Consider the following 27,364-nt stretch of genomic DNA (forward strand, 5'->3'; position numbering starts at 1 on the left):
AATGGAGCTAGAGTAACCGATCATAACCGGATCTAAGGGAACCACTGAAGTGATTGTGTGTTAACTCCCAGATAGGGCAGGGAAAATTCTTAGTCAAGAAGCAAGTAGTCCAACACTCAAGAAAAATGAAATCAAATCTGACTTTCCAACTTCTTCTTCTGCACCCCGAGCCACATTCCTTTTATATAAACAACAGTAAAAGCCAGAATGTTTGCATCAAACAAATACAGAAGTGGCTGTTTACATTTGTGAGTGCAGCAAGGAGGCTAAAAATATTTCTATTGTATGTGTTCCTTCTGTCAGGCTTGTCCAACTGATGAATGGTAACTGGAATGCATGCAGACTACGAAGTTAAATTTACACGATGAAAAGAAGGTGATTCGTAGAAGGGGGAAAAAAGACCCACATGCCAAGGAGGAGTTCATTCCTATAAAAAGAAAAGCTATTTGCACTTTTTGTTCAACGGTCTGCACCCAAGCTTATACAGTACCATATACACGATTTGATACAAGTTTAGAAAAAAAAAGGGACTCGTTATGATTGACTTCTTCTGGGATTCCCTCTTCACACACACCAGCAGGTCCTTCAGAACATGATTACAGGCGCATTAGATTAAAGCAGCTTTGAGGTAGTATCTAATTAGAGTGTTATTCTAAGAACACAATTAGGTTAATTGCAGTATTGTTTTATTACAGGGAAGACAGAAGCACACAGACTTGCTGTTTACCCTGATCACAGTCAACATGGCAATGCCTGATTTTTTTTTTCTTTTCATTTGGACAACAGAGAGCTCTGGATTAGAAGGAAAAAGATCCAGATTCCCTGTCTTCTCTATCCAAGCCAGAAAGCTGCTCTTCCTCACCTCTCCCAGGCTCACTCTGCCAACCGACAGAACAAACCCTGAAGACGGTCAGTGGCGCCCAGACTAACAGGTAATCACGAGAGAGAATGCATTCCGGGGGGGGGGGGGTTTCCTGAAACTTCAGGGTCTCTTTAGACCCTTCTTGAGTATTTCTGGTAACTTCAAAGTGTCCCGGAAGTTGCTAACCTTTCTTCGCCCCTCCTCCACTAAGGGACTGTCAGGAAGCATCAGTTTCAAGAAGTCTTCTTTGGACAGCACGTGCTGAGTTTCCGAAGTAGCATCCCCCACCACGGTCTGCTGAGCTGCTGCGGACAAGAGATCCATCTCGCCATACAGCCTGTTGAAACAAACCAGAGGGGAAATTAAGAGCAGGGGTCAGCCTCGCCGTCAAGTGCCTGTAGCCTGAAGGATTGAAATCCGCGGTTCGGACAACCGCACGCTCAGGCGCACGATGCTTCATTATTAAGTCAGTTCATTGTTGCTGCAACTGCGCCAGACCCCCACGTCATTTTACGTCTGTGAAAGGAGCTCAACTGCAAAGTTAGAGTTCTGAATAATTCAGAAAGAGATCAGATCCCCGAAGCCCTGGATGGGAAAAAATAGAGCCCTTTTTTTTTTAAAGGCCATGTCAGAAAACACATTTTCAATAATTCATCAGAGATTATCATATGTCCTTTGCAGGCACACTTCCTTGTGTTTCTTAGAAACTCGAGAGAGGCTTTCTTTCGCGGCTAGACAGCCACACCCCCACATCTCACCCGGGCGACACGGAGAGAGGCACCCGAGGGAGCCTGAAGTTTACGAGTAATCGATTCCGGCGTGTGCCAAGCATCCTTTATTATCAGCAATTCCGCAAAGCTGTTTGGATAAATAAAGCAGCTGTCTCCCTTAATTATCAGGATATAAAAATGTATTTACGGACAACAAAAGACTGTCTCTCAGAATTACGGTTTTCAGCTTTTTCCAGGGAGAAAACCAGGGAGTCATCTTTAAAAGGTTTACTCTGGAAACGCCATCTGAGCAAGCAAACATTCCTGAGGACACAGTGCCTCATCAGTGGCTGTACCGTGGGGCCGAGGTGAGCGGTTCTTGCCGCACGACTTGCTAGGAATCCATGGCCCAGGGCAGCAGGCAGCAGAGGATGACCTGGGTGTTACTGTCACGTGTCACTGAGATGACTCTATTTCAAAAGCAGGGCTATTGTGCCACAGGGCAACAGCACACTGGGAAATCACCATCGTAAGAAACTCACGCAGACGTGCTCAAAATTAACAATCGTTATCTGGAAGTTTCTGTGGCTTTTGCTTTGGTTCTGAGGTGGGTCAGGTTCAATCAGTGAGGGGTCCACAATATGATTTTAAAGGGATCACTGGGAACTTCAGAGTTCCATGAAACTTCTGGAGGGCATAACCAACTTTCTATTTTATGTCCAATGAGACAGTAATATTCTGTAATCCTCTGTGGCACAAACACACTGTACTTGGCTAATCCTTTTCCAAGCAGCTTTCAGTGACCTGGTGGAACACTGTTTCTGCAGTCCGCAGGTGTTTGAGATTCATTACTTCCACAGTGAATGGAGTGGCTCCTCGTTTTAGGAGCCCCTGACTTAGCCGGACGAGGCCTGGGGCACCTGCCCCCTGACAGGCTGGGCATGGCCCACCACACAGACACCTGGCCCACCACACAGACAACCTTATGTGATGAGGGGGAGTAACTGCTCTGCTACTAAGATGTGCAAACCCCTTCCTCACAATGCCCCTGAGGTCGTCCTTCTTTGACTGAAAGTCAGTGCCATTACACCCCTGTGTTAAAACGCACAAACTCTAGGGGGCTCTGGAGAGAAAAATGTCCACACAGGCACCTGTCGCCCTTCCCTGACTCTTCGAGAGAGCCCTCTGCTCCAACAGAGCTTGCACACACAACTTAAAAGGCTTGGAACGTATTAAAGTGGCAGAAATACCAAGGAATCATGGAACTTTACGTCGAAAACTAGGGATGTACGGTATGGTGACTAACATAATTAAATAAAAAAAATGAAATACCAATGTTACCATTAGGAACTTGCATTTATGGTCAAAAAGTGTGGTTATCATTATAAAATTCCTTTCTAAATAACTCATCTGCAATTGTTGACGTGATTTTTTTTTTTAACAAAAAGATTCCATGTTCAGTTTCGGCATTAATTAATTAATTAATTGAGAAAGCAGTATCAGGCTCTCCTATTTAAGAAGTGGGATCATTTTTTTCAGGGAAAAAGTGATACTAATTCAACAACCAAGGTTAAGATCCAGAAGATCTCTCCGACAATCACTGCAGCCCCCGGGGCACCCTCCACACGTGCGGGTGCGGACGGTACTTGCGGACACAGCTGAACATAGGGACCTCATAATTTGGTGCACGGGAGGTTTTTTGTTTTTGTTTTTTTTCCTTAAGGCTGTCCTTTCAAAAATAAGCAAGTGCACGGCGAAATAGCTCTGACCGCCCTTGCTTTACGTCCTTGAAATGTGATTTCTTTACCTGTCTTTTCAAAGAGACAGCAGCATAGTTTCCACATGTGCTATAAAATGGATTATCGGTGCTTTTTTCTTTTTTCAAACAGGTACATAACATCCCTCCCTACCTGTCCCCATAAAACCTAACAACTGAAAGGGAAACCAAAGTCATGTTAAAATTAGGTAGACTACTTTTACTTTGATGATGTCACTTACACAACAAATTTAAGAAACACACTCACGGACTCTGTGGGAATTCAAATTGTCCTTGAACTTGTTTATTTACAGGCTGTATGGTCGCACCATCAATAGCACATTACCATGACTTTTCTGTTGCAGGCAGCTTTTTGGATGTAAGAATAAAGAACAGGGATTTCTTTTGATTTTATATGAACCGTCAAGGAAGGAGAAGACTTGCAAAGAGAAACATAAATGCTAACATTTAAGAAGTTTTACAGAGATGTTTCTAGATTACTCCTTTTCAGAAAATACATTTCTGTGGGTGGAAAAATACATGTGTTTAGTCAATCCCCACAGTGCGTAAGGTCGCCTAGAGACGAGCCGCCGGCCACCTTACCCCTGACACTCAGTCACTTCGGGCTCCTCGGGCGGCGGGCTGCCCTCCGATTTCTTCCAGCCGATGACGTACTTGCTCACTGCCCCTTGCCTGTGGTAGGGCTTGGACACGGACCCGGGGACCTGTTGGGCACTGCTGTGAGACACGATGTAGACTTTGGATGTATCCAGAGACCCACTATTTTTGGAACAGTGAGCTGAGGGGCTTCCTGAATGGTGTGAACCACTGGGGAGAAAAACAGACAAAAGCTGTCATACAACCAGATTCCGGCAGCGCTGGCATGCCTCCGGATTCGGAGCCACCGCGCGTTACCCTGGGGACGAGGCCGACCCAGTCGTCCTTCCACCACGGGCCTTGTTAGAATGCCTAACTGCCCATGGGCTAAGGATGCTTGCGGCATGCCTGTGGCTGGAAGGATGTTAAAAACAATCAGAGGAAAATCAGATAGAAACACAAGCAACATACTTAAACTGATGCTTCAAAAAACGAGAAACCCAAAAGAAGGTGCTCGATCTCGGCTGCTGCCAGGAAAATGCCAGTGTAAACCAAGAGAGAGTGCCACGGCACACTCACCACACCGGCAACCATGGGGGCGTCAGACAGTGAGTGGCCAGTGTGGGCCGGGCTGGCGAGCCACAGGTGCCCTCCCACTGCTGGTAGGAGCGAAATGTGTGTCAGACAGTTTGGAAGGCAGTCGGGGCATGACCTGCGAAGGTGTGCATTGCATGGCGTGTGACCCAGCAATTCCGCTCCTCAGTGGACACTGCAGACAAACCCCTGCACGTGTGCAACTGCAAACAGTGTGGACAGGAGGGCCGATCTTAATAGGTCCCCAACGGTGCAACCTGAATCTTTAGTAGTGAAATGGACGGCCAATCAATAGACGGGAATGGATAAGGGAATAAGCCATGAATAAATGAACTGAGCCTGCAAACAACTCTGCTGAACCTATCATGTAGAAAAAGAAGCAAGAGTGATTCCATTTTTAAAGGACGTTTATAAACAGGCAAAATAGCGTTGTTCAGAAACATACATATTCAGTTCCTTAAACAATGAGGAGACACGAGGGGAGGACAATCAGGAAAGTGAGTTAGTGGCTACCTCGAGGAAGAAGGGAAGGGGCTGCGGGTGGGCAGGACACGGGGATCTTCTGACACAGAGATGCCAGTTCCGTATCTGGTGGCTGTGGGCATGTTCGCTGTATGACCACATGATATAACAGCAACAAAATAAAATGTAAATCCCTAAAACAAAAAATATATATTTTTAAAGCCAGTGGTTAAACTAAGGCCAGGACTCCCCACTGACTGTATAACCACCTCTAGAAATATAAAAGCCTAAAGACTGTTTTTAATTCAGGAAGATTGACAATATAACATTTTATGAAAATGGGTAAGACTAGAGGTCAGGGGATGACTTTACAAAATGAAAAAATTTAGATGTTTAAATTATGGTAGGCCTCCTGGTATGATGAAATGTAACCTTATTTTGAAACCCCTGATAAGCACATACCTTTCTGAAAAACCTACATAATCAAGCAAGTATCATACGATCCAGGCAGTAAAAAAAAAAAAAAAAAAAAAAAAAAAAAAAAAAAGTGGTTATTAAAATGGACTTGTTTTAAATGTTCAAAAGGAAGTAGGGTAACAAAATAAACCAACTCATTTTTGAGGATTTACATAGCGGGAGACACTGTGGTATCTGAAAAATTAACAAACAAAACAAAACAAATAAAACACCTCATTTAGCACTATGAAGTCACTCAGCTGCTGGTGGTAGGTCTGGCGTTCCTGCGTGGGACTCAAAGCAACTCCAGTCTGGGCTCTAGACTGTGGACTCTGGGGGGAGATGTTTGCCTTCCCATGCCCAAGCTACCAAGGAAGAAGCAAGGACTAAGCAAGGGAGCTAATGAGCTCTCTTCATTTACTGGGAGCCACACCCGGCAAGGGAATGCTCCACATCCGGGTAATGGGGTCTGAAGGCTTGGGTATTTTCCCCTTAGGCTGCTCATTTTGAAAAACTTCAGATCTGGGGATAAGGTATAAAAATAGTAGAATAACGCCCATATATCCTTCCCCTACAGCCACTATCTGTTCATATCTTGCTACGCATCTGCCTTATTTCTCTCTACCTGAAATATTCCTCTGAACCACTCACATTCTCCCATATGGTAACAACATGACTATCACACTCAGGAAATCACACATTAATGCAGTGCTATCACCTAATATATAGTCCAAATTCTAATTTCCCAACTGCTCCCCAGTAACGCTAATGACAATAGTTTCCCCATTCAGAGCCCAGTGAAGGACCATGCGTTGCCTTTAGCCAGCACGAGCATCAGGTACCTAAAGCCTCTGATTATCCCTGACATGTTCTATAGTTAAAGTCTTAGCGTTCCCCAAGTCTGGGAAAGTTAACATGCTACGTAAGCCACTCACACGTCCCGCTGAAATGACCAAAATGAACATGTATTTTGAGAATGTATTGAGAATAGTGATAGCACGGTCAGAAACTGTTACGTGCTTTTCCTTTCATTTTCTAAAAGTTATTCTGCTAATTCAGACATTGAATTAAAACTGTCTTTTACCACAAGAGTAAAATATTTAACCTTAAACTCTAAGAAAGTCTCGGGTCTGTGGGTTTGAGCCCCACGCTGGGTGTAGAGATTACTAAAGAAAATAAATAAACTTTTAGACTCCAAGAACAAATTTGCTGAATCAATTTGATAAGCAATATGGCAAAACTCTATGCCTAGCAGCAGTAACATCGTTATAAAAGTTTTCTCTGAAATGGGTAAATATTCTAGAATGCTGGCAGTAAGCTTTTCATGAAGCCTTTCTTTCTAGACTAAAGTTCTTATTTTCGAGTTTCACCTCCAAGTTCTAATCCCTGCTACTAAGAAAAGGGTATGAATAATGATAAACAAGAGATGATATGAGTCATTTTGCAGGACAGTCCAGAACATGAAATTATTATTATTTTCTGCAGTTGATTCATTTCACCTTGCAAAACCTTGGTTAGGCTGATACGAATCCTGCTTTGTGTTCTGAGCTCTTATCTTAGTGTCCTGCCCTCGCAGAAAGGAAAGAAAAGAGGTGGGGGGTTACTGAAGGTCCGAGCAGCAGAGACAGCAGGCTGCATCCGTGCTCGTCCTGCTCTCTGGATGACTCCCGCACACCCCTCCCCCCACCTGCCACAGAAGCTTGTCCTAAAGAGTTTTAAGTCCTCCGTTTCCCTCAGCCCGATTCCGGAATCCTACCACATACACAACTCCGTGCTTGCTTCCCTCCTGGATGGCTGCTGGGCAGTAAGCATGTGGGCGCTGGGGCTGGTAGGGCTGGTGGTACAGAGCCAAATCTGAGTATGAAGAACATGCCATGCACTGATCTGGGTTCCTGAAAATCACACCTGGGAACTGCTGATCCCCCGTGCCTCCCACTTCTCCAGGAGAAACCCCCAGCGGGTTTATGGACTCAGTCAGTAAGCATTGACTAAGCACTCTTCCTGTATGCCCTCCTTCATTTCCCAAGGAGCCCAAGGCCCACCATGTGCAGACAAGCATCCTAGGTGCTGTGGATACACAGTGAACAACACAGGCCAAGCGCCTTCCGGCCTCTGGGACGCTCCAGTGGAGGGAGGCACCAGTAAGCTACAGTCCTGTGTGGGGAGATGCATGGAAAGCACAAACCATTTCAGCCAGGGCTGAGTGCTCACCAGAAAGTAAGACAGGGGATGGGATCCAGAGTGCGAGGGGGCTGGGCTGTGCCCTCGGCCAGGGCAGTGAGCCCTGGTGTCAGCCCCTACAACGAGTTTATTCTGTTCCTTCTGCTACTTGGGCTACTCCCAGTCACAACCCAGACCCTTGGGCACTGGGCCTCACCTCCCAGGTGACCATGCACCAGCCCGAACAGAGATGGAAGAGGAATGCAGGGGCTGGTGATTCTGTCATCGTGGACACACGTACCCCAGTCGGGGCACTGGCCCTTCAGGGCCTAGAGAATCTGACGGAAGCTTTCATGAGTAAAATTCCTTTTACCTCAACCTGCAGAGACTTTAAATCTTATTGTAAATACTTTAAAGGTAAAGTATCAATATATTTAATGCTTAACGTATTTCAAGATAAAATACTTATATTTTATACATACATAAATATAACAATTTTTAAGAATTTTAAGTTTTTTAAAAATTCAAAATATTTTAAGTCTTATTTTCGCTAGTTCTCCTGCACAGGTCAGGGGACAGAAGGAAGTATTCAAAAGACTCAATTTAATGACTGAATTTCATACTGAGCAAAAGCCTACAATGTAAGTTGAAACGGGGCTGCAAAGTCACCATCCGCTAAGAACCACAAGAAAACCCCAGCCAGGTGGTAAAGGATTCCAGGCCCTCACCATATATCATTTCCACAACAGCTGTGCACACATTCAGTTTAAAGTGGTAGACAACAGTAAAATGAATCAGAAATTCAATCTCCCACTTTTATATACTTTCTAATAGCCTCACCCATTAAATTAATGAGTGGTTAAGGTATTCAAGAAAATCTACTTCAAATGCCTATAAATATCCCTACCTCTATTTATAAATGAATGTGCTCTCAAAGCAGCTTCCAGAAATCTTCCTTAATAGTGCTACAAAATTCTATTTGCGATGCCCATTACATTTGTCTAACTAGGTATCCTGAAGTCAGCTGTTTTACAAAACTTGTAAACTCCAAACAAGACATTAGGATGGTATAAAACCCCAAGATGATTTCTATAGTATGCCCAGTTTTCAACTGTCCCAGAAGTTGGGTAGGAATAACCCAGGTAACTGAAGTCCCTGCTAATACTTCTATGTTATATCAGTTATTTATCACTAACCATATTTTAAGTCAAATTATTGAAGAGAACTGGTAAACAGTAGTAAGAACATCTATTTTGAAAATAATCTCCATATCCTATGCTCCCTCTGCCCCAACAGGAGACTGAGTGTGGGCAGACCCTTAGGATTTCCCCGTCTGGCATCCACTCCCCTTTCTCTTGGTGAAACAATACCCGATTTTCTTCTGGGGAAGCAGCTGTCTTCACCACCCCTCAGCTGCATGGTTCGGGGGTGGAGAGGGGAGCCGCCCCAGCTGGGGGGGGGGCACTGCCTGCCTCAGACAGAGGTGCCCCCACCACAGTGGTAAAACCAAGGGGATGTGAGGAGATAATGTGGAGATGGGGGTGGAAGCATTTTTGCCGAACTGGAGAAGAACCACACTTTCCTGTAGACACTGGACCATGGACTTGGGGGGCCTGCAGGTGATATGGCCATTTTCAACCAAGGGGGGCCCACTGAGATGTCAAGAGCTAGCCTGTGGAGCTTAACGATGGAGGTTGATCCAGTCTTAGGTGGTATCATGTGAGCAGCAAACAGAAGAACCTTGAACTTCTGGGACTTTTCAGTGACAGGGGCCGAAATACTGCCTTTGTCGTGTGAACTGATTTGTGGGGAGTTTGACTTGTAACATAAATACCCTCGACTGACACGAACGGTAAGGAAGACACCGATGAAGGTGTGAGCCACACAGGACAAGAAAAGCAGAACAGAAGTAGTGAGTATGTGCACGCATGTGCAAGTTTCACAGAAATAATTTTCCATGACTTCCAGGGGAAGGAGCCAAGATGTTCTGCACATTGGCTTTGAGAACGGGACCGCAGCTCCTCTTGTTTCTGCCCACTGATTGCTTATGGGGTTGCCCATCGTGGCTTCAAGCCGAGACCCCATGAAGTCTCTGCCCCCAGCGGTGGCTGTGGAAGGAAGGGAGAAGGTCCAGGGGCAGCAGTGGCCTTGAGAAGGGCTCTGGCGAAAAGCCCGACAGTAACCAGGAGCTGAGTTAGGAAGCCTTGCAGACAAGAAGGGAAATTAGGGAGTCAGTGTGTAGGGGTTAAATTCTGTCCACAGCCAAACCTGAACAAACGGATTTTTGTCTCATCTCTGACAGCAGAAATCACAAAGTATAGAAGTTTTAAAACCATCGTACAGACATACATCACGTGAGTTTAAAACTACTTGTAACTGTGTATTAAACATCTGCACTATGAATACAATTCCTATACATTTAGATCGTCTTTATTTAAAAAAAAGCAAACTGAACTGGTAATCTGAATGTACTTTCAGACCTCGGGTTCCCCCTTTTTGTAAGGGGCCCTCGGAACACAGAAGCCGCGGGCACTGCTTTCATCGGAGGGAATTACGCACAGACAATGCAGAGCCCCCCCCAATTACCAGGTGCTACAACCCGAGTACTGTCCAGCTTCTGTCCGCTTCTCCTAAAAATTAAAGAACAGATTAAATTGGGAGAGAGAGGTCAGTGGCCTGACTTGAGCAGTTAGTATCTGTGTGTAGTTCTCTCTCCAGATTAAAGAGGAGGTGAAGTGAACAGCCACGCAAGTGACTTACTGGCGTGGTAATTTCACAGACTTCTGAAATAAGAACTTCACCTGAAGTCAGGTGGCTGGGCGGCCGGGTGACAAGCTACCTCGCTGCTCCCGTTTCAGGCCCCTCCCTGACCCCTGCAGCACCCCAGGGGCACCCGCAGGTGGTGGCCCACTGGGCGAGGGCACTGACCTGGAGTGGGACGAGATCTCGCTGAGGTCACCCATGCTGCCGTCGGCCGCGCTGCCCGCCGAGATGGCTGGCCCGTAGCTGTGCACCGTGAACATCTTCGCCTGCTCGTCCTCGGGCCCCACGATGTCGGCGGAGTCGGCCCACTGCTCGGTGCGGCTGTGGATCCCTGACCTGCTGCCCGCCAGGTGCACGGGGCCCAGGACCGTGGCGGGCATGCAGGGGGCCGTGTCGATGCCGCTGTCCGTGGAGGCCCCCTTGATGTAGGTCAGCCCCAGCAGCTCCGGGTCCATCAGGTCGCCAGACCCAAAGTGCTTGTCGTCGCTGTTGCTGGACGTGTTACTGGACAGCGTGTTGCTGCTGGAGTGGCTGGAGCAACTTTTGTCTCCAATCTTGGGAAGAAAGAGAAATGGAAAGGCTTCAGACGGATCCCATACTCTGCTTCTTTATGAAGACGATTAGTTCACCCAGACTCACAAAGCTGCAGACCAGATGATCGCACCTGAGCCCTTTCTACTCGCTCTTCAACGTGAGACAATGAGGAAATTTGCTTTAAAAAAAAAAAAAATCCCGATTGGATGCAGAAGTCCCAGATTTATAATTCCTCTCATAATTCATTTTAAGTTAAATGGGAGTCTTCTCAAGACTCTGTTCAACGATTCGTGCCCGAAGCACGGAAGTATTACCACGTTGTCACTAATCACAAAATAATCAACACATGTTATACAAACTGGGAAAGCACATGGAAATTAAATAAAGGAGGAGAGCAGCCTTTTATCAAGAAAATTCTCCTGTGACAAATGACAATGCCAGCCCTGGGTGTGGGCAGAGGACTCGGGCTTGAACCACAGCGGGATGATATCGTCCCGTCACTTAGCCCCCCTGTGCTCCTAACGCTGAGCCTGGATGATTCCTATGTGCCCCCAGCAAGATGATACCCTGTAACGTCCTGCAGCTGCAAAGCGCAGCGTACGTATAAGTGACTTCTCTGAGAGAGCCCAAGTCCCCGGGCGCCCAGGTGCTAATGAGCAGGGGCTCTCTTTGTGGTCCCTGGAAGAGAAAAATGTCCCCATCTGACAGAGGTGCCCCTACAGACACGGCTCCTCTGCATAGCCTGGGAACACGGACAAGGCCTGAAGCGTCAGCGAAGGACGGGATCACAAGGACAAGAGCGTGCCCTGATCTATCGCAAAGCGGCTTGGCTTTTCTTCTTCACGTCGCCCCATCAGCTCCTTATGCACACCCACCGGCCCTGGACCTTTTTAGCATGTACTGATACTCTCCAGGTCTACTCCTACCCCTGCCTTTCTTTGCTTAAACCACCGTTAGAGATTTGTAAAGGTGGAATTCTATGGATACCGTCAGGCTGACTCAAGACAAGGTCCCGACAGCGCTAAGGGAAGGAACGTCACACGCATTCCCCACCCCTGGCTGTGCAGCTCGTCAAGAACTCCTGAAGGAAGAGGGAAAAAGCAACAAAGCCAGGAAATGATAAAATTTCTTCCCCTGCAAGTCTGCAAAACTAAGCTACTATGGAACATAAGAACTAGGAAGATCAATAGGAGAAGAAAGGGATAAAGAAAGGGGGGGTAATCAGAAGGGGGAATGAAGCATGAGAGACTATGGACTATGAGAAACAAACTGAGGGCTTCAGAGGGGAGGGGGGTGGGGGAATGGGATAGGCTGGTGATGGATAGTAAGGAGGGCACGTATTGCATGGTGCACTGGGTGTTATACACAACTAATGAATCATGGAACTTTACATCAGAAACCAGGGATGTGCTGTATGGCGACTAACATAATAGAATAAAAAATATTATTATAAACAAAACAAAACGAAGCTACTTTAAAATGTTGGCTTTATGTGGCAACGGCCCACAATTCATGTTTTCACGTCTGAAAGAAAGTTTTGCTTCATTGAGCGATGGTGGTCTGTAAGGTCACCCAGCGGGTAAAGAGTAAATGAAGAGTAAATGATACACCCCGTGCAAATGACCGCGAGCCACGTGCCGGGCCTGGTTGGAGCACTGCGTCCCGGTAAGTTAGCTAGCATTACCGGGAACCATCTGGAATTGGACAGGAAGTGGCCAGCTATGGGCAGAGCCGCTCCAACCACACACACGCCACTTCGGTTTCCAGCCGTGACCACTGGGTAATGTCCACAAGGGGGAGAATAGTCCACAGATTAAAATAGGATTGTGATTTAGTAACTATTACGCTGGGTATCAAGGATCAAGAGGCTGAGCGTATAATCTTGGCTTTGCCAGTAATTTACTGTGTGACCTTTAAGGTTCTTTATAACTCGAGGAGGAAAAAAAGGAACCTAGCTACTTTAATCATTTGGCCTCGCCTCCACTGCGAGTCCCTGGCAGGACTGCTAACACGGTGTGCTGAGATGCCTCAGAACGGCCTCGCGGGACATTAGCCCGCGAATGAAGAACTTACGTGGGAAAGCTTATTGGGGGAGTCCTTGCAACTTCCATCCTTCTGCAGGGCTCTTTCTTTGTAGGAACTCAGGACTTTGGAGGGCGGGCCATGCCATTTGGTTTCTGTCACATAAAGAAGAGTTGAATATTTAGTTTCTAGTGTTAACGAAAGAGCAAAGCAAACACAGAAGCCAGACAACAAAATGGTCTGGTAGAAATGAATAGGACTGTGGTTCTGGAACTTTCTGGTCTCACCAGTGGATACCCCCCAAGAGTCCACAGAACAACTACCATAAAGTTAATGCTCCATTTCCATGGGCACCACAAGTACCATGACCCATGACCATGTCTGCTGCGACACTGGGAGACCCAGCCGACCACACGGGCATTGGGGCAGGGTGGTGCTCACCCAAGGGGTGAATGCCCGAAAGAATGAATGAATGAATGAATGAACAGACAAGGGATGGGAGAAAACAGGGAGCAGGATGGAAGGCTGGCCAGCTGACCAGCCTTGTGTCTCATTACCCAGGTGCCTGCTTCCTTCCAGGCTGTCCTCCCGCTCCCTGGCTCCTTCACACTCCAAAGGGCCCGCGCCCTGGTGCTCGAGCAGCAGAGGAGAGTGGCATCTGCAAAGAGCACAGAGCTGAGCGGCCTGCTGGCCAGGCATCCCCTGGCCCACCCCCTGTGCGTGCTGCTCCCGCGAGGGCCATCCCAGGGAAACCCCTCGTCAGACCCTGCTTCCGTCCAAAGGAAGCGCCGCTGTCTGCCGGCCCAGCCCTGCAAGAGAAGCTTCAAGCACCTGGAATCGGGGACTCTCGGTTCCCCACTGGCTCAACAGAGGCACCTGGATGACAGCCATTTACAGACACAAAAGGGCTGCCGATGCCAAGAAGCTGAAGGGCTGTCTAGGGTCAGAGAAGCTGTCCCCAAGAAGCCAACGAGGAGCTCACTGCTTCTGTTCTGTTTTTTTTTTTTTTTTCTTGTGCTGAGAGTACATGCCACTGACCGTTCTTTATAGCAAATGTTTTAAGGAAAAGAGAGTAAGACAGACCGGCTCGAGACTACATCGGGGTGGACTCTGTTTTATGGAAACCCCGCATATGACAAGATAATCTTACAAAAGAAAGAAGTCCCAGGAAACTTCTTCCTACTACCAGGTGATTCTTACTTAAAGGATCCGGTGATAGATCCTGGTTTGCAGAAAAAGCCAGAAATGGCTTTTCCACTGATTAAAAAAACAAACAAAACCCTCTACTTTTCAAATGCAACTCAATTGAGAAAAACGTCTCTAAGTTCTTTTTAAGAGATCCATCAATTACCTAAGGTAGGGAACACATGTAGCTCGACTGCCAACATCTACTTCTGAGCCCAGACCAGAAGGCAGCGGGTTCCAGGGAGAGACGTCTCCCTCTGCATTTGTGAGAGCCATCACAGAAAGCTGCTGCTCCCCCAGGGAGACACTTCTCGTCTGACCTGGCCATTGAGTCTCCAGACTCAATTAAAAGCAATACAGGCAAACGATGTTGCCAGGAGCACCTTTTCCTCCTGCAAGTTGTGAATGTTTCCCCTGAGTTCCTCCATCTGTCAATTCAGCATCTCTGTGTCCCCAGATGTCCTCGGGCTCCACCTGAGCTGCCGGCTCTTGGACAGGACACGCATGCACACACTCCAAGGGACAGTCCTCAGCCCCATGTGAGAGGCACCCTTGCACTGTTCTCAAACAGGATGCAGGAAAAGACGGCCAAATGCTAAACTTGCCTTCTCTGATCTGGGGCTGTGTTTCGGAGAAGACACACTTCCCAGAGGGGCTGTAAATTTACTCCTCGTTGGCAATTTAAGTGAGGGGAAAACTCCCAAGGGCTACTGTCTGTAGAGTCCCCAGATCCTTCATTTTCAGAAAGACTTTCCTTATTGAAATGAAAACAAAAAACAAAAAGCCAGGCAAGCTCCAAATATGGACAAATGAGCTCTACTTACATAGAAATGATGAGCTCTCTGGCCTGGACAAGTGACAAGCGACTTATTAAAAGCCTGTCTGGCATTTTTACAACTCCCCAATGGTCTTGGATACAGCAGGCACACAGTAAATGTTTCTGCATGAGCCCCTGACCAGGTCCCACCCAGGGGCCAGCAATGAGGGAAGACTGAGCAGTACCCATCATACGCTGCTTGTGGTCTCCAGGGTCCGCTGCCGCCAGGCCCAGGGTCGCTGGAGGACGACTGGTTGCTGGGTGAACTTCTGAAATGGTGACTAGAATTATTAACAGGGCACAGAGGTAGCTACGGAGCGCCGACGTCAGGACCTGGCCTGTTTCATCTTGCAAATACACTCACTTTACAATCACAAAGAAAAGGAAGAAATACACCTCTCAGAGTGAAACAGAATGGACTGTGGACAAACAGAACAAGAATGGGTGATGCCAGAGATATCGGGCGGCTCATGGTTGGCAAGTTTATTACAGGAAAGAGATGTGGCAGGAATAAGCCTTCACCATCTGAAGATTTAAAGCACAGTAATGACTCCAGCGAAATATGGAAGGACCACAATAGAACCCACCAGAATACAGACTTAGGAAAACACTACTACTACTTGCTCAATGAAAACTTAATGCAAGTCACGTTCTGGTCCTGTATTTAAAACCTATGCAGAGAGAGAACTCTAAATTTGTCAAAACCATTTATTTTCACACATCTACTGGATGTAATCCTATTTATTTCAGATGCACAAAAATAAGTAATACTCATGAGAACCCACTTGATAAAGATGTGCTTGCCAAGTTTCCATTTTGCTGCTAGAACCCTCCAGGTCTTTTTTCCCCTATAATTTACTAATTTTACTTTAATAATGGAGGCTTTGCAGACCCTGCAGACCCCTTCCTCTCTACCTGGGCTACATATGTGTGCTTCTTTGAATATGGGGAGTTTATAAACTCAGCGGACCTCTGAGGAAGAAGACCCAGAGCCAAGATAATTTAATGTCCAATTAAAGGAATACTGTTTCTGTATTCAACCCGTAAAGAGTAAACTGGAGAAAGCAGAGAAAGACCTTATGTTTTAATCTTACTATCAGTAATACTTTTATATAGGCTTACTACGTGCCAGGAACGGTTCTGAGCAGTTTGCAAATACTGATTGAGTCCGTCTTCATAATGCCCTGCAGAGGTCTCTATTATTACTAAGTTTATTTTTCAGATGAGGAAATCGGAGGTGGGAGAGGAGGAGTAAGAGCCGAGGTAGCATCATCAGGTGAGCAGCCTGGCTCAGCACCCTTGCTTCCAACACTCTATTAGACCAGAGCCTGGCAAACCAGTTTGAGGGAACTCATGGCGTCTCCATGGCCCATACGTTATGAAAAAATGAAAAGCAGTAGAAATTAACAACAACAGAGTAAATCTACCATTTTGTTCACTTAAAACTACCTAATGCGAATTATGCACCCAAAAATTCTCGCCAGCTTCTAATGCCATATGCACTTGTTATCCAGTGCATTCTCTCACCGAAAAATTAATTTTAGGGGCACCTGAGTGGCTCAGTCAGTTGAGCATCTGACTCTTAGTTTTGGCTCAGGTCACGATCTCAGGGTTGTGAGATCCAGCCCGGCGTCGGACTCCCTGCTTTGTGGGGAGTTCTGCTTGAAGATTCCCTCCCTCTGCCCGTCTCCCCACTCACTCTCTCTCTCAATCTCTCTCTAAAATAAATAGATAAATCTTAAAAAAAAAGAAAAATTAATTTTAAATTTAACCCAGTTTGCTTAAAATAAGAAAAAAAAGCAAGGAAATGCTACTGATCTTGGGACCTCTTAAAATATTATACACATTAGGATGATGGGATTTAGTCACTGATTTTGCAGTTTTATTTATATTCAAAACTGCTTGCACTTATCTAGAGGCTCCTGAAGAATCCCTTCTGGGTGTCTTGCCCAAGCAGGTGTAGGGAGGAAGGTGACCAGGAGGACCAGAAGAGGGAAAAGCACGGCGCTGGCGGGGGGTGGGGAGTCTGGGTAGGACCTGCGTGTTACCAGCAGCACCGCTGGACGAGGCGTGGGACAGATCCCAAGCACCACCACATCCAGGGCCTGCCCTGTGGCCCCGTCTGCCAACTTGTGCAGGTCAAGCTGACTCGGAAACAAGCCAAATAAAAAGGTCCCCCCTGTAATGCCAAGTTCTCACCCCAGAGTTTTGCAAGGGCCATCCCGGAGGAAAGGCTTTACCTCGTGCCGTCGGGCAGCTTCCGGTCGAAGGAGGTGCTTCGAGGGATGGCGGCCTGGGCCTGCTGGAGAAGCTGCTGGCACTGCAGCCGATCGGGCGTGCCGGGGACGGGGGAGGCCCGGGCCAGGGGCTGCAGGGCCGGGGTGGGCACGCGGTGCCACGTGGTGTTCCTCCGGAAGGGCGTCTTGTACTCACACGGGGTGCCTTCGCTGTCCAGCTTGTACTCCACCATGGGGATCCGGCAGAGCTCCGAACACCCTCTGTTGGGCGGAGGACGGCGGGTCAGCAGGGAGGCTCAGTGCCGAGCCATCAGCACGGCTGCTCAGGGCTTACAGACGACGGAGGACAGCCACCCACCCCCAGGAGCATCCCTGGCTTATGGGGATCCAGTGGGAACCAGCAGCATCCAGTATTGTGCTTGGGGCTCTGGTTAAGTTGACAGATACCGCTTTAGGCATTACGTGCATATATCTTGTCTCTCTAAGTCACCTGAAAACTTCTTGGACCCGAACACATCTTTAGCCAGTTTGCATACATGGAATCATACACACTGAACACAGGGCAATAAACAAACTTGAACAGGTTAAAAATGCCTCATATACAAGCTGGACAGATTCAAAAGAAGTACAGTTATACAACTAGGAATTAGTCACAGGTCACCTTTTCTACTGAGTCGGAGAAAAGTGAAAAACAAAATTAGTAAACGCCGTCACAGTCAAGGGGAAACCAGAGTGCCCATCTGGTCAAAGTGGGATTCTTAGTTACCATGTCATTCTAGCAGTACAGTTCCCCAAACGTCATCTGCTAGAGTGCCCTCTCATGTGCTTAGATGCCCAGTCGGGAACGTAAGACCTGTTAGCCTCAAACTGTGATTAAGCCAGACATCTCTCAAGTTTCTCATTAATTACACAGTGCAAATAGCACTATTCACCTGACCAAATTTAGCCTGCAAAACCCGCCGGCACGGTATGGCAAGGACACAGAAGACAGGGTAAGTTTCAAGTCTGAGCGCCAGGGCACATGATCCCAGTTTGCCGTGTTGATAGAGCTGGTGCCTCTCCCCAGATGTTCGAGTCAACACAGCAACTTGCTAATATTCACCCCCTGAGAAATCAGGGTAAGGTGCGGTTCTTTAAGGAGACTTACATTCTCAAGATCGTAGAGGAATATTTTCAGCCTCTTTTCAGAATCATCATGTAAGAATGAGGAGAACAAGAAACAGAACCAAACTTGACCATCTATAAAACTTGAGACAGCCAAACTCTAAACCACAGCAATCACAGATGGAAGGCAAATGGAACAGTGCTGAGGGTTTAGCAGAGCAGAGGAAGGCAAAAACCCAAGGGTGTGCAGAGGGAGACAAGGAGAGATGAGACCATTCCCCTTGCACAACCCCGAAGGGGCACAGGGTCTGGAAGCACCAGGTACCACAGGAGGCAAAAGTGAGAAAGAAGGCTTAAGAGGAGGGGGTGATTTAGAAAAGAAAGAACAAGGAAAAGTTTGACCCTGGGCACCATGAGTACCATATGGTACCAGTGTCTAGTCAGGCAATAACCACCCCTGCCTCTAGGGGGCAGCAGCAATGGTCCGGGGTACCCTGCCTGAAGGATCCAGGCTCCAGGCACAGAGGAGAGCATGGCTGAAAACAAAAGTTTAAATGACAGTCTCACTGGAAAATGAGACCTAGAGTCATTCCCCCTTCCTCCAAATCCAGCTTCAGAATGCTGCTCAGCCTACAAAGATGAATGAGGCTCTTCCTCTAGCGAAAAAACAATGAGATGTAATTAGATATAATTAGATGTATGCCATCCAATCACCCTGCAGGGAGGCTCACCAACCAACCATATCCTTCGAGAATAAGAAGGAACTTTTGAAATTTAAAAACATGATAGCTAAAATTCAAAATAAAAGAAGTCCACTAAGACTAAGGTAGAGTGAGGAACTCTCCCAAAACATTACAGGAGAGCAAGCATTTGAAAATTAAAGTTTGATCCAAGAAGTGTAATGTGTACCTAACAGAGATACCAGAAAGAGAAGAGGGGGCAAAAGGTGGGGAGGAAATTATTAAAAAACAATACAGGAAAATCTCTAGAACTAAAAGACATGTAAAACCAGATTAAAATGTCCACAGAGTGCCCAGTTCGATGAGTGAAAAAAGTCTATGTCAAGAGATACATATGTACAGACATAGGATGGAATGCAACTTGTGGAGGCGATAGATACATTTATGGTGTTGATCACGGTGATGGTTCCATGGCTGTATACTCGCCTCCAAACTCACTAAGCTGTGTGCATTCGATGTGTACAGCCCTGTTATGTCAGTCATGCCTCGATAAGGTCTTTTTCAGACATCGTGTGGAACTCAAACAGATACAGGGGAGAACCTGAGTTTCTGGCGGGACAGGAGGGAGGGAAGGGGGGCTGGCCTCACACAAAGGGTCGGGGCACGGAACAGCTTCATTCTTCTCAACAGCAATACTGGATGAAAGTTACTTCTCACCCGTCAAATCAACAGTCCGTGGAGCTTGGGATGAACAAACAGGTAGGAATACAACAATGTCCTGCTCTTTGGCTTGAGAAACCAAATGGATGGTTGGTGCTACCCTCTGAGAATAGAAGAGAAGGAGACTGAATAAACCATCCAAAAGAGGTACTCACACCTGTCTTGGTAAACTTTACTTCATCTTATATTTTAACTTGCCTTCCCTCAAAGCTAAATTCATCTCTTACCTAGGCAAGTTTAAATTACCCTGCATTTCCTGAATGCATTAGTTAAATGGTAAGATTTGATAAGCCCAGATTTACACTGGATTGCATGGCTATTATTATTATTATTTTTTTAAAAAATAAAATTTCAAGGCTCTACAACGTTAACTCATGGACTTGTACTGTTTCCAAGTGTTTTTCTCTTTAACTAGATGACACATCCCCTGGGACTACTGATTCATCCATATGAAAAACAACCTAATTAGAAATGATAAAGGTGGGATAGGACAGTAATATCAACATATCAAGAAAACCTACTCTTGTCTTCCACCTTGTTGGGTGCTCTAAGCAAGTCACTGGACAGTTAGGTGAACCCCAGGCTTTGGTCTCAAAGGCTGTAGTTGCCTGACGAGCAAGGTCAAGGAATCCTTAAAGGAGGGAGACCTAGCCAAGTTAAAGGTCTTGGAGTTGTATTTGAATGAAAGGAACATGAACCTTGAATCTTGTGGACCAAAGGGTAATGTGTATCTCCAGTACCTGTCTGGGTTCCTAGTTTACTGGGATAGGCTTAAAAGGAAGAAAAAGCAAAGAGAAGACAGATGGCTGAGGCATGTGGAATATTTAATTCATGCTCATCGATTGTAGCCTTTAATAAGATTGTAATTTAGCTTGAATCTTTGAGGAAAAACATTATATAAATGCATAATCATGACCAATATTTTAGAGAGTGCTGACAAAAACGTGTGCAAACACGGGAGGTTGAGGGGAGATTCAGGGTGGAATTATCTCATTTCCAACCTTTTGCACAAGTCATATGTAAATGATCTTAATACTAAAAACTGGTGTTCTTTTGCCCTAATAAAGATCAGCTATTTTTGAAAGAATGGCTTTATTTGAAAATAAATATTCATTTTGTGAGTACGTGACACTTTTATAGCAACTACTCTTTATAAGCTAGGTTTCTGCTTTGTTTTCCTCTAGGACTAAACCATCAAATAAATACCAGTAGTTTTCACATACCATCAAACCTAGTCAAACACAGTTCTGTTCTAAGAAATGTCTGGAAGGACACGGATAGAAAATTCAACCAATTTTTAGGGAAATAGGAAGAGGTCTAAAATAAGAGTTGCCAATTAGCGACACAGAGGTCCTCCTGCTGCAGTGAGTATGAGAAACTCCTTCCCCTCTGCACCTTCCCCTGTCCCTGTCCCTGTCCACACTCCTCTTGTCTCTGTGGTTAGTTCCAGCACAGGATGCAAGGAGATATCTCCCCACTCCTCTGGAGCATCAAGCCTGGTGCTGCCCTGCAGGGGCACACAGCAAGGGTTTCTGACCACCAGGTAAAGACCACCTGAAACCCAAACAGACCAAATGGAAAAAGACCTAGCACAAAAAGACATTTTCCCCCAGAATGAGCTGCGAATCTTGTGTGTAACTGAAAGTTTCTTTTGTTTGTTTTTTCTTTTGTTTTTTGTTTTGTTTTGTTTTGTTTTTAAGAAAAGACAAGCCTTTAGCTTCCTTGCATTAGTGTACAAATTCAGACCTCACTGAGAAATGCCCTCGGCTTCCTTTCGACACGCACCAAATCAAGTCCGTGGACATGAACTGCACTTCTAGCTTCTGGCACACTTTTCATGGTTTGCTTGCCAGACAAAGACACTTGAAGATGTTAGAGAAGGCTGTGGGGTCACTTACATGTAAGCATATTGATTTCCTCTTTGCTCAATAACAAATGTACATGTCACCTACTTATGCTTCTAATTAACATGCCAGGTAGAGATCAATACACACTCTGCTTCAGGGGTAAAAATACATATAATTGTTAACATTGCTTGCCTAGCTAGGAACTTCTCTGGTTCTAATACTGCTCTGTAGTATTAGAAGGAAGGCAAAAACAGTCTCTGGACCAAAGTGGTCATGAAATATGTGCTCACTGGATATGCGTAATTACAAAACTGTGAAACTGACAAGCAGTTCCAATCGTTGGAGCCCTTAGAGCACCTTACATTTTACTGCTTCACTCTGCAAAACACTACTCCTTGTCCTTCTGAACTTAGCACGGTGGGCTTTCTGGGATGGCTTATTCCCAGACCAGGGATACTTGTCAACTTCCTTGTACCCACACTGATCAGCACTCACTCTGCTTCCTGCAGCCTGAAGTGGTTTCCCACCATTAGGGTCCTAGGGCAACACCTGTTACTGCTTTCCGGTTTCTGGGCACGGCGGGCACAGAGGTGGTGCCCGCTCGGGGGTCACAGTTATAGGCATCTGCCTGCACTGCCAAGCACCACACTTATGCATTGCTAACTTTAGAGACGCCCTGCAAGGTTCCCAAGCAGGCATCCGCCCCTGCAGACCGACTTCTTTCAAATGACATCTCTAGTTTCCTGGAAGAACCCTCCATTAGCTGTCAATCATTTGAGCATTTGAAGGCAGAATCACTGCTAGCCAGGCTGTGCTTCCAGTTCAGAAGGATCACTGCCACCTTCAAGCCTGACCGTCAGGGCCATCATGGATGGGCCACAACATAACCTCTTCTAACCATCCCCAGCAGGACCCCTCCCTGCCCCCCCAGGAATCACACTGTTCTCCACTAAAGACACAGTATGGGCTCTTGGCTCAAAACCCAGAGCTGTCAACGTGTAGCTTAGAAACAGCACAGTCTCTTTGGACCCATGTTAAATCATAGGAAGTAGGTAAGCTTTTAGAAGTGCCAGCTTCACAAGAAAGAAGTCAGTTACAAATAGATACTATGTTTGTCCTTTTATAAAACAGAAGAAGCTAATATTAAACAGCAAAAGGTTCATCAGGGTTCATGAAAGTTCTTCCCAGATAATATGCTGATGTGTAGAAGTCTAGAATGGCGAAGTTTATATAATAATCAGAATTGCAGAAAATTTTAGAGCCGTAAAATTCCCTTTGTGCACCTTTACTTACAGAACACGACATCATTGTCCTGTTACTCTTTTCTTTCCATCTTACATGAAAGTAGGACAGATGAGTTTATGCCACATCGAAACTAAGAAGGGGGAAGAGTACTATGGGATGATAACTAGGGAGAATGCTTTTGAAGAGTGGCAACACGAAACCAAAAACCTAGAAAATTCAAGAGATTGAAAGAAACAAGTTACAGTCTACCAAAAAAAAAAAAAAAAAAAAAAAAAAAAAAGAAAAAAAAAAAAAAAAAAAAAAAAAAAAGAAGAAGAAAAATAAAAAGGCAGTGGGACAAGTTAGCTGGATCTCCACCGGGTAAACCATGGCCCGCGCAGCCAGGGCTTAATCACATAATTGGAACGTGCATTTACTGTAGTCTGAAACTGCCGAGTGGTTTTATTTTTCTTGGCTGCACCACACAGAACCTCTAACTGAACCCAATAACCCAACATAAAGCCTTACAGCACACTGCAACGCTATCCTTGACTTCCAATCCACCACTCACTTCGTATGGCACGGCCCGGTTTTCCATACACACCACAGCATTTCAACGTCACAAAAATGTCTGAGGGGGTACAAAGGAAATCCCCCACGTTCAGAAGAAGGCTCAGACAGGTTGGAAAATCGATACAACCAATCAGAGACAGTTGCACGGCTGGCACCCAGCCTCCTAGCTCAGCACTCTTTCCAAAACACTTCGCCCATCTCCTTAGGAAACCATCAAAGAATCAGTAATGGGGTCCACATCCTGTCATAGTTTCCACGAGGAGTTTAGAGAATCTTTGGGAACAAAGGCGGACAGATCCTCTCAAATGAACTACCTGCTTCTTTTATATTATGCACTTTGTAAAAGAACCTTTTTATAGCCCTAGGGATTGAAGTAATCACTTCAAATTTTAATCATTTTAATGTCTGTTATGCTAATAGCCTGCTAATAGCTAAAAGACTCTTTCCAAATCATCCAACAAGGTGACAGGGGTAATTGATGCTCATTCACTTAAATCACAAACTCTTTCCTTCTATTGCGTAAAAAAAAAAAAATCAAAAGCTTGCAACCGGGAGATAACCACATAGCATAACTTACTGTAAAGGTTAGGGCAGTGTCATATATGAAATAGGCACGACATGAAATATTAATGCACTTTTCTACACATTTCCTTAATTTATATAGAAGTAGAAAGACATCTAGATGATACATAGAAAAAGAACCATCTAGACCATAAACCCACTTGACCAGCCCTGTGAATAAACGCCTTGAGTTGAAAAGGTGTGTGTCACATTGAATGGGAAGCAAGGCTATCTGGTACTGAATAATTCATCAGCTTGCACCCCTCTCCTTCCTCACCAGCCACAGGGGCAACTGACTCTTCCCCTACTGCAGACCCAGCACTTCGACTTAGAACACGGGCTCAGAAAGTTTTCAGGAAGCCAACCTCCTCCCTTTTTTTCTTTAGAAAGCTTGAGACCAGGGATAATGTTTTACTGCATTACATCCTTCAAAGGTAAACGCAGAAGATTCTCAATAGCTATTTGATGCCTGATTTTTGATGAATGGATTTCCATGAAAGAGAATACCCACTGGCTGCCCATTATCCTAGCGTGGTATACTTGTCACGCATGTACCTCTCATTTGCCTAACAGAGCGCTGATGCTCACTGTCACCCTCTGCGCTCCTGTTACGACGTCAGTGGCGTTACAACATTTCAAACTGCTGAAAAGGCAGGAGCACCAAAGTGTAGATTATTGACTGGAGAGGGTGGAGTGTGTTCTGCACCGAGATATTCTGTATCAAGTAAGAAATTGTTGCTACAGTTTGAGAAATCCAGTTTTGAATGGGAAGACCTGTATTTCAGAATGCCAAGTAGACAAAAAGCGTACAGGGAAGTAAAGATGATGTCCGTCCTCACCATTTGCAGAGCCTCAGTTTGGGCATAAACCAGGTAAGGGTTGACGAAAAGACGGAATGCGTAAACACAAGACCACCACCTTTACGTTCCTTCCTTAATGCAACATTCTTACTTGAAGGAGGGAGAGAAAAATCTGAACTTTCCATTGGAGGGTCAGGGTAGAGGACGCAGAACATTTCACAGCTCACACTGAAAGTCATTCCCAGAGGGTATCCCTAAGACATTACCAAAGGTGGGGCACCTGGGTGGCTCAACTGGTTAAGCATCTGCCTTTAGCTCAGGTCCTGATCCCAGGGTCCTGGGGATCAAGCCCTGCATCAGGCTTCCTGCTCAGGGGAGAGTCTGCTTCTCCCTCTCCCTCTGCCCCTCCCCACTGCTCATGCTCTTTCTCAGTATCTCTCTTTCTCTCTCCAATAAATAAATAAAACCTTTAAAAAATGACAATACCAAATGTAACTGATTTTTTAAAATCTAAAGTTGGAACGGTACTTTAAAAACCTCACTTAGGTCAAGATCTCAACTCACCATCTACTTTCTCTCTCTCTCTCTCTCCAAACTGCTAACTTGACAAAATTTGAGTTTCCCCTTCTAGTTCTATTTCTAGAACTAGGTGTGTGTATTTCAGGGAGTGGAATGGTCTAGCAACCAGCAGCAAAGCAGAACAATGGAAAGCTTAGAATCAGCTTAAATTATAATAAATTTATAAAATGAGCATAAAGCTTCAATAGAATGATGAGAGAACAACAATTTAGGCTCAAGACAACATGAGACAATTTCCACCATTTTGCATTATATAGAGAAATATGGCTGGGACAGTATATCAACAAAGTATGAAAAATCACATGAAACAGAGGCGCCACAGCAAGGAATTTCATGTCCTCGTTTATTGGACATATTTACTGCATCACTCACATTGTATTACAACTCGTGCATCATTCTGATGAGTTGTTATTGCCTTATATCAGCCTTTTAAATTGACGTGCTTGCCTTAAAATGACATTGATGGAGTGTCAGTCACCTTGGAAGGCTAGGAGCAGGGGCAATGGGATCCCTTGCAAAACCGAGCAAGAGCTTAACGAAGCCTCTCCAGCCAAGTCTTCTTCATCTTTGCCACAGAGATGTCTGCTTGGGAAATACCCTCCACCCTTTAAAACCTCATTTCCATCTGAAGAGTGCTATCCCCCAACTGCTTCTGGCCTCTCATTCCCCGTCTGTGTGAATTCCGCTCCCGGTCCAACCCCAGCAGGACTTCAGTTAATAAGCATTCCCAAAGGGATCCTCCCGGCTCAGTGCACTCTGGAACTCCACAAGGAAAAGGGAAAAAGGGCTCTGCCTTCCTTTCAAGCTGAGGAACAGCTGAATTACCATCACCCTGAGGCTGGAGAACGGGACTTCAAAATATGGGGTGCCTTTTGATAAATACTTTTCCAACTAAAGACTTCGCTTAATCCAGCAGCTTCTGAGTCATAAGCAAACACCTTCTGATGTGTGAACAACCAGAAGTCAGTCTATTAGGGGACAGGCCTAGCCTGCTGCTGATGGAACAGACAGGCTGGAGGTGAGTTATTCCCTACTGAGATCCTGCAGGAAATCCAACAGATAAATGGCAAATATGAATCTTGAAGCTTTTTTCACTCTATCGTTGCGATGCTTACGGAGATTGAAATATCTTGCAATTCATTGATTTGGCTATTTTTGTAGTCTTATGACTCTTGCATGAAAGACACACACACACACACACACACACACACACACACACACACATCCATTTAAATGAATGTCTTTTTTTTTGCCCCGTCCCTGACAAGCGCTCAGAACACTGTGTGAAAAAGATGGTGGTAATTATCCATGCCACAAATCACGTGTGTGGTTTTAGCTGGAGGCAGATCCTTACATATCGTGCTAAGGAGAAATGGCACTAAGTGATGTTTCATTTGAAAGTTTTGTATTTCAATTTCTTAAATGAGTCAAGCGCCACCCATTTCCCCTGTTAAGCCCCACCCCCCAAACTGTTCCTTAAAAAAATAGAACAACACAGAGGCTAAACTTGCTGGAGCACAGATGAAATTTAAAATGACGTTTCATTCTTGCATCTCGGTCTAAAGCAAAGGGCTGTTATTGCAAGGATCGTTTCTCGTTACGTGAGGCTGCCTGACGACAGAAAAGTACTTTTATCAGAGCGCCCAGACAGTCGCAGGTGGAACACGAACCCCAAACTCACAGAAATATGGATTTAAAAATCTACAGATTCAAATTCCCACCCAATTGGAAGACTGAACAGAAAGAATTTTAAATGATAGAGGCAAGGCGTTAAACCTTCGTGGCTTGCAGAAATGGGGGTGGGGGCAGGCGGAGTGTCACTACCAGGCAAAGAGCGAATTCTGATCAGGGGTTGGGTAAAAATACAGAAGACAGTTATTTCAGATTAATCGGGAGAGAAATCTGTACCTTCAGGGAATGACATTAATGAGACTCTGAGGAAACAAAGGCAAAATCTCTAAATATCTTGAACAGCTTCAATAAGAACATTTGCATTTAAAACAAAGAAAGAATTCATTATGTGCAGACCAAGGCAGATAACGGATAACCTGTCCTTGGATAGAAGAGTAACAGCCAGAACTTACAAATGTTAGTGCTTGTTTGTTTGAGGTGGAAAACAAG

At 45.5% G+C, this 27,364-nt stretch overlaps 1 protein-coding gene across 5 annotated transcripts in view; it reads right to left on the reverse strand.

Annotated features, from left to right (window-relative positions):
* Positions 1-27,364, reverse strand: part of SIPA1L2 (signal induced proliferation associated 1 like 2) — a 105,816-nt gene that overhangs the window by 28,130 nt on the left and 50,322 nt on the right. For 4 of the 5 annotated variants that reach the window (XM_040624194.1, XM_008689550.2, XM_040624196.1 and 1 more), the window contains exons 9-15: positions 17,159-17,416; positions 15,104-15,187; positions 13,474-13,574; positions 12,968-13,071; positions 10,526-10,914; positions 3,932-4,156; positions 1,049-1,199 (exon numbers count right to left, since the gene is read on the reverse strand). In XM_040624194.1, the coding sequence (XP_040480128.1) occupies positions 1,049-1,199; positions 3,932-4,156; positions 10,526-10,914; positions 12,968-13,071; positions 13,474-13,574; positions 15,104-15,187; positions 17,159-17,416 (1,312 nt within the window). The remainder of the gene's footprint in view (positions 1-1,048; positions 1,200-3,931; positions 4,157-10,525; positions 10,915-12,967; positions 13,072-13,473; positions 13,575-15,103; positions 15,188-17,158; positions 17,417-27,364) is intronic. The other variant, XM_040624197.1, reaches the window with a different exon arrangement.

Source organism: Ursus maritimus, unplaced genomic scaffold (assembly GCF_017311325.1).
Source record: "Ursus maritimus isolate PB19 unplaced genomic scaffold, ASM1731132v1 scaffold_7, whole genome shotgun sequence".
Lineage (NCBI taxonomy): Eukaryota > Metazoa > Chordata > Mammalia > Carnivora > Ursidae > Ursus > Ursus maritimus.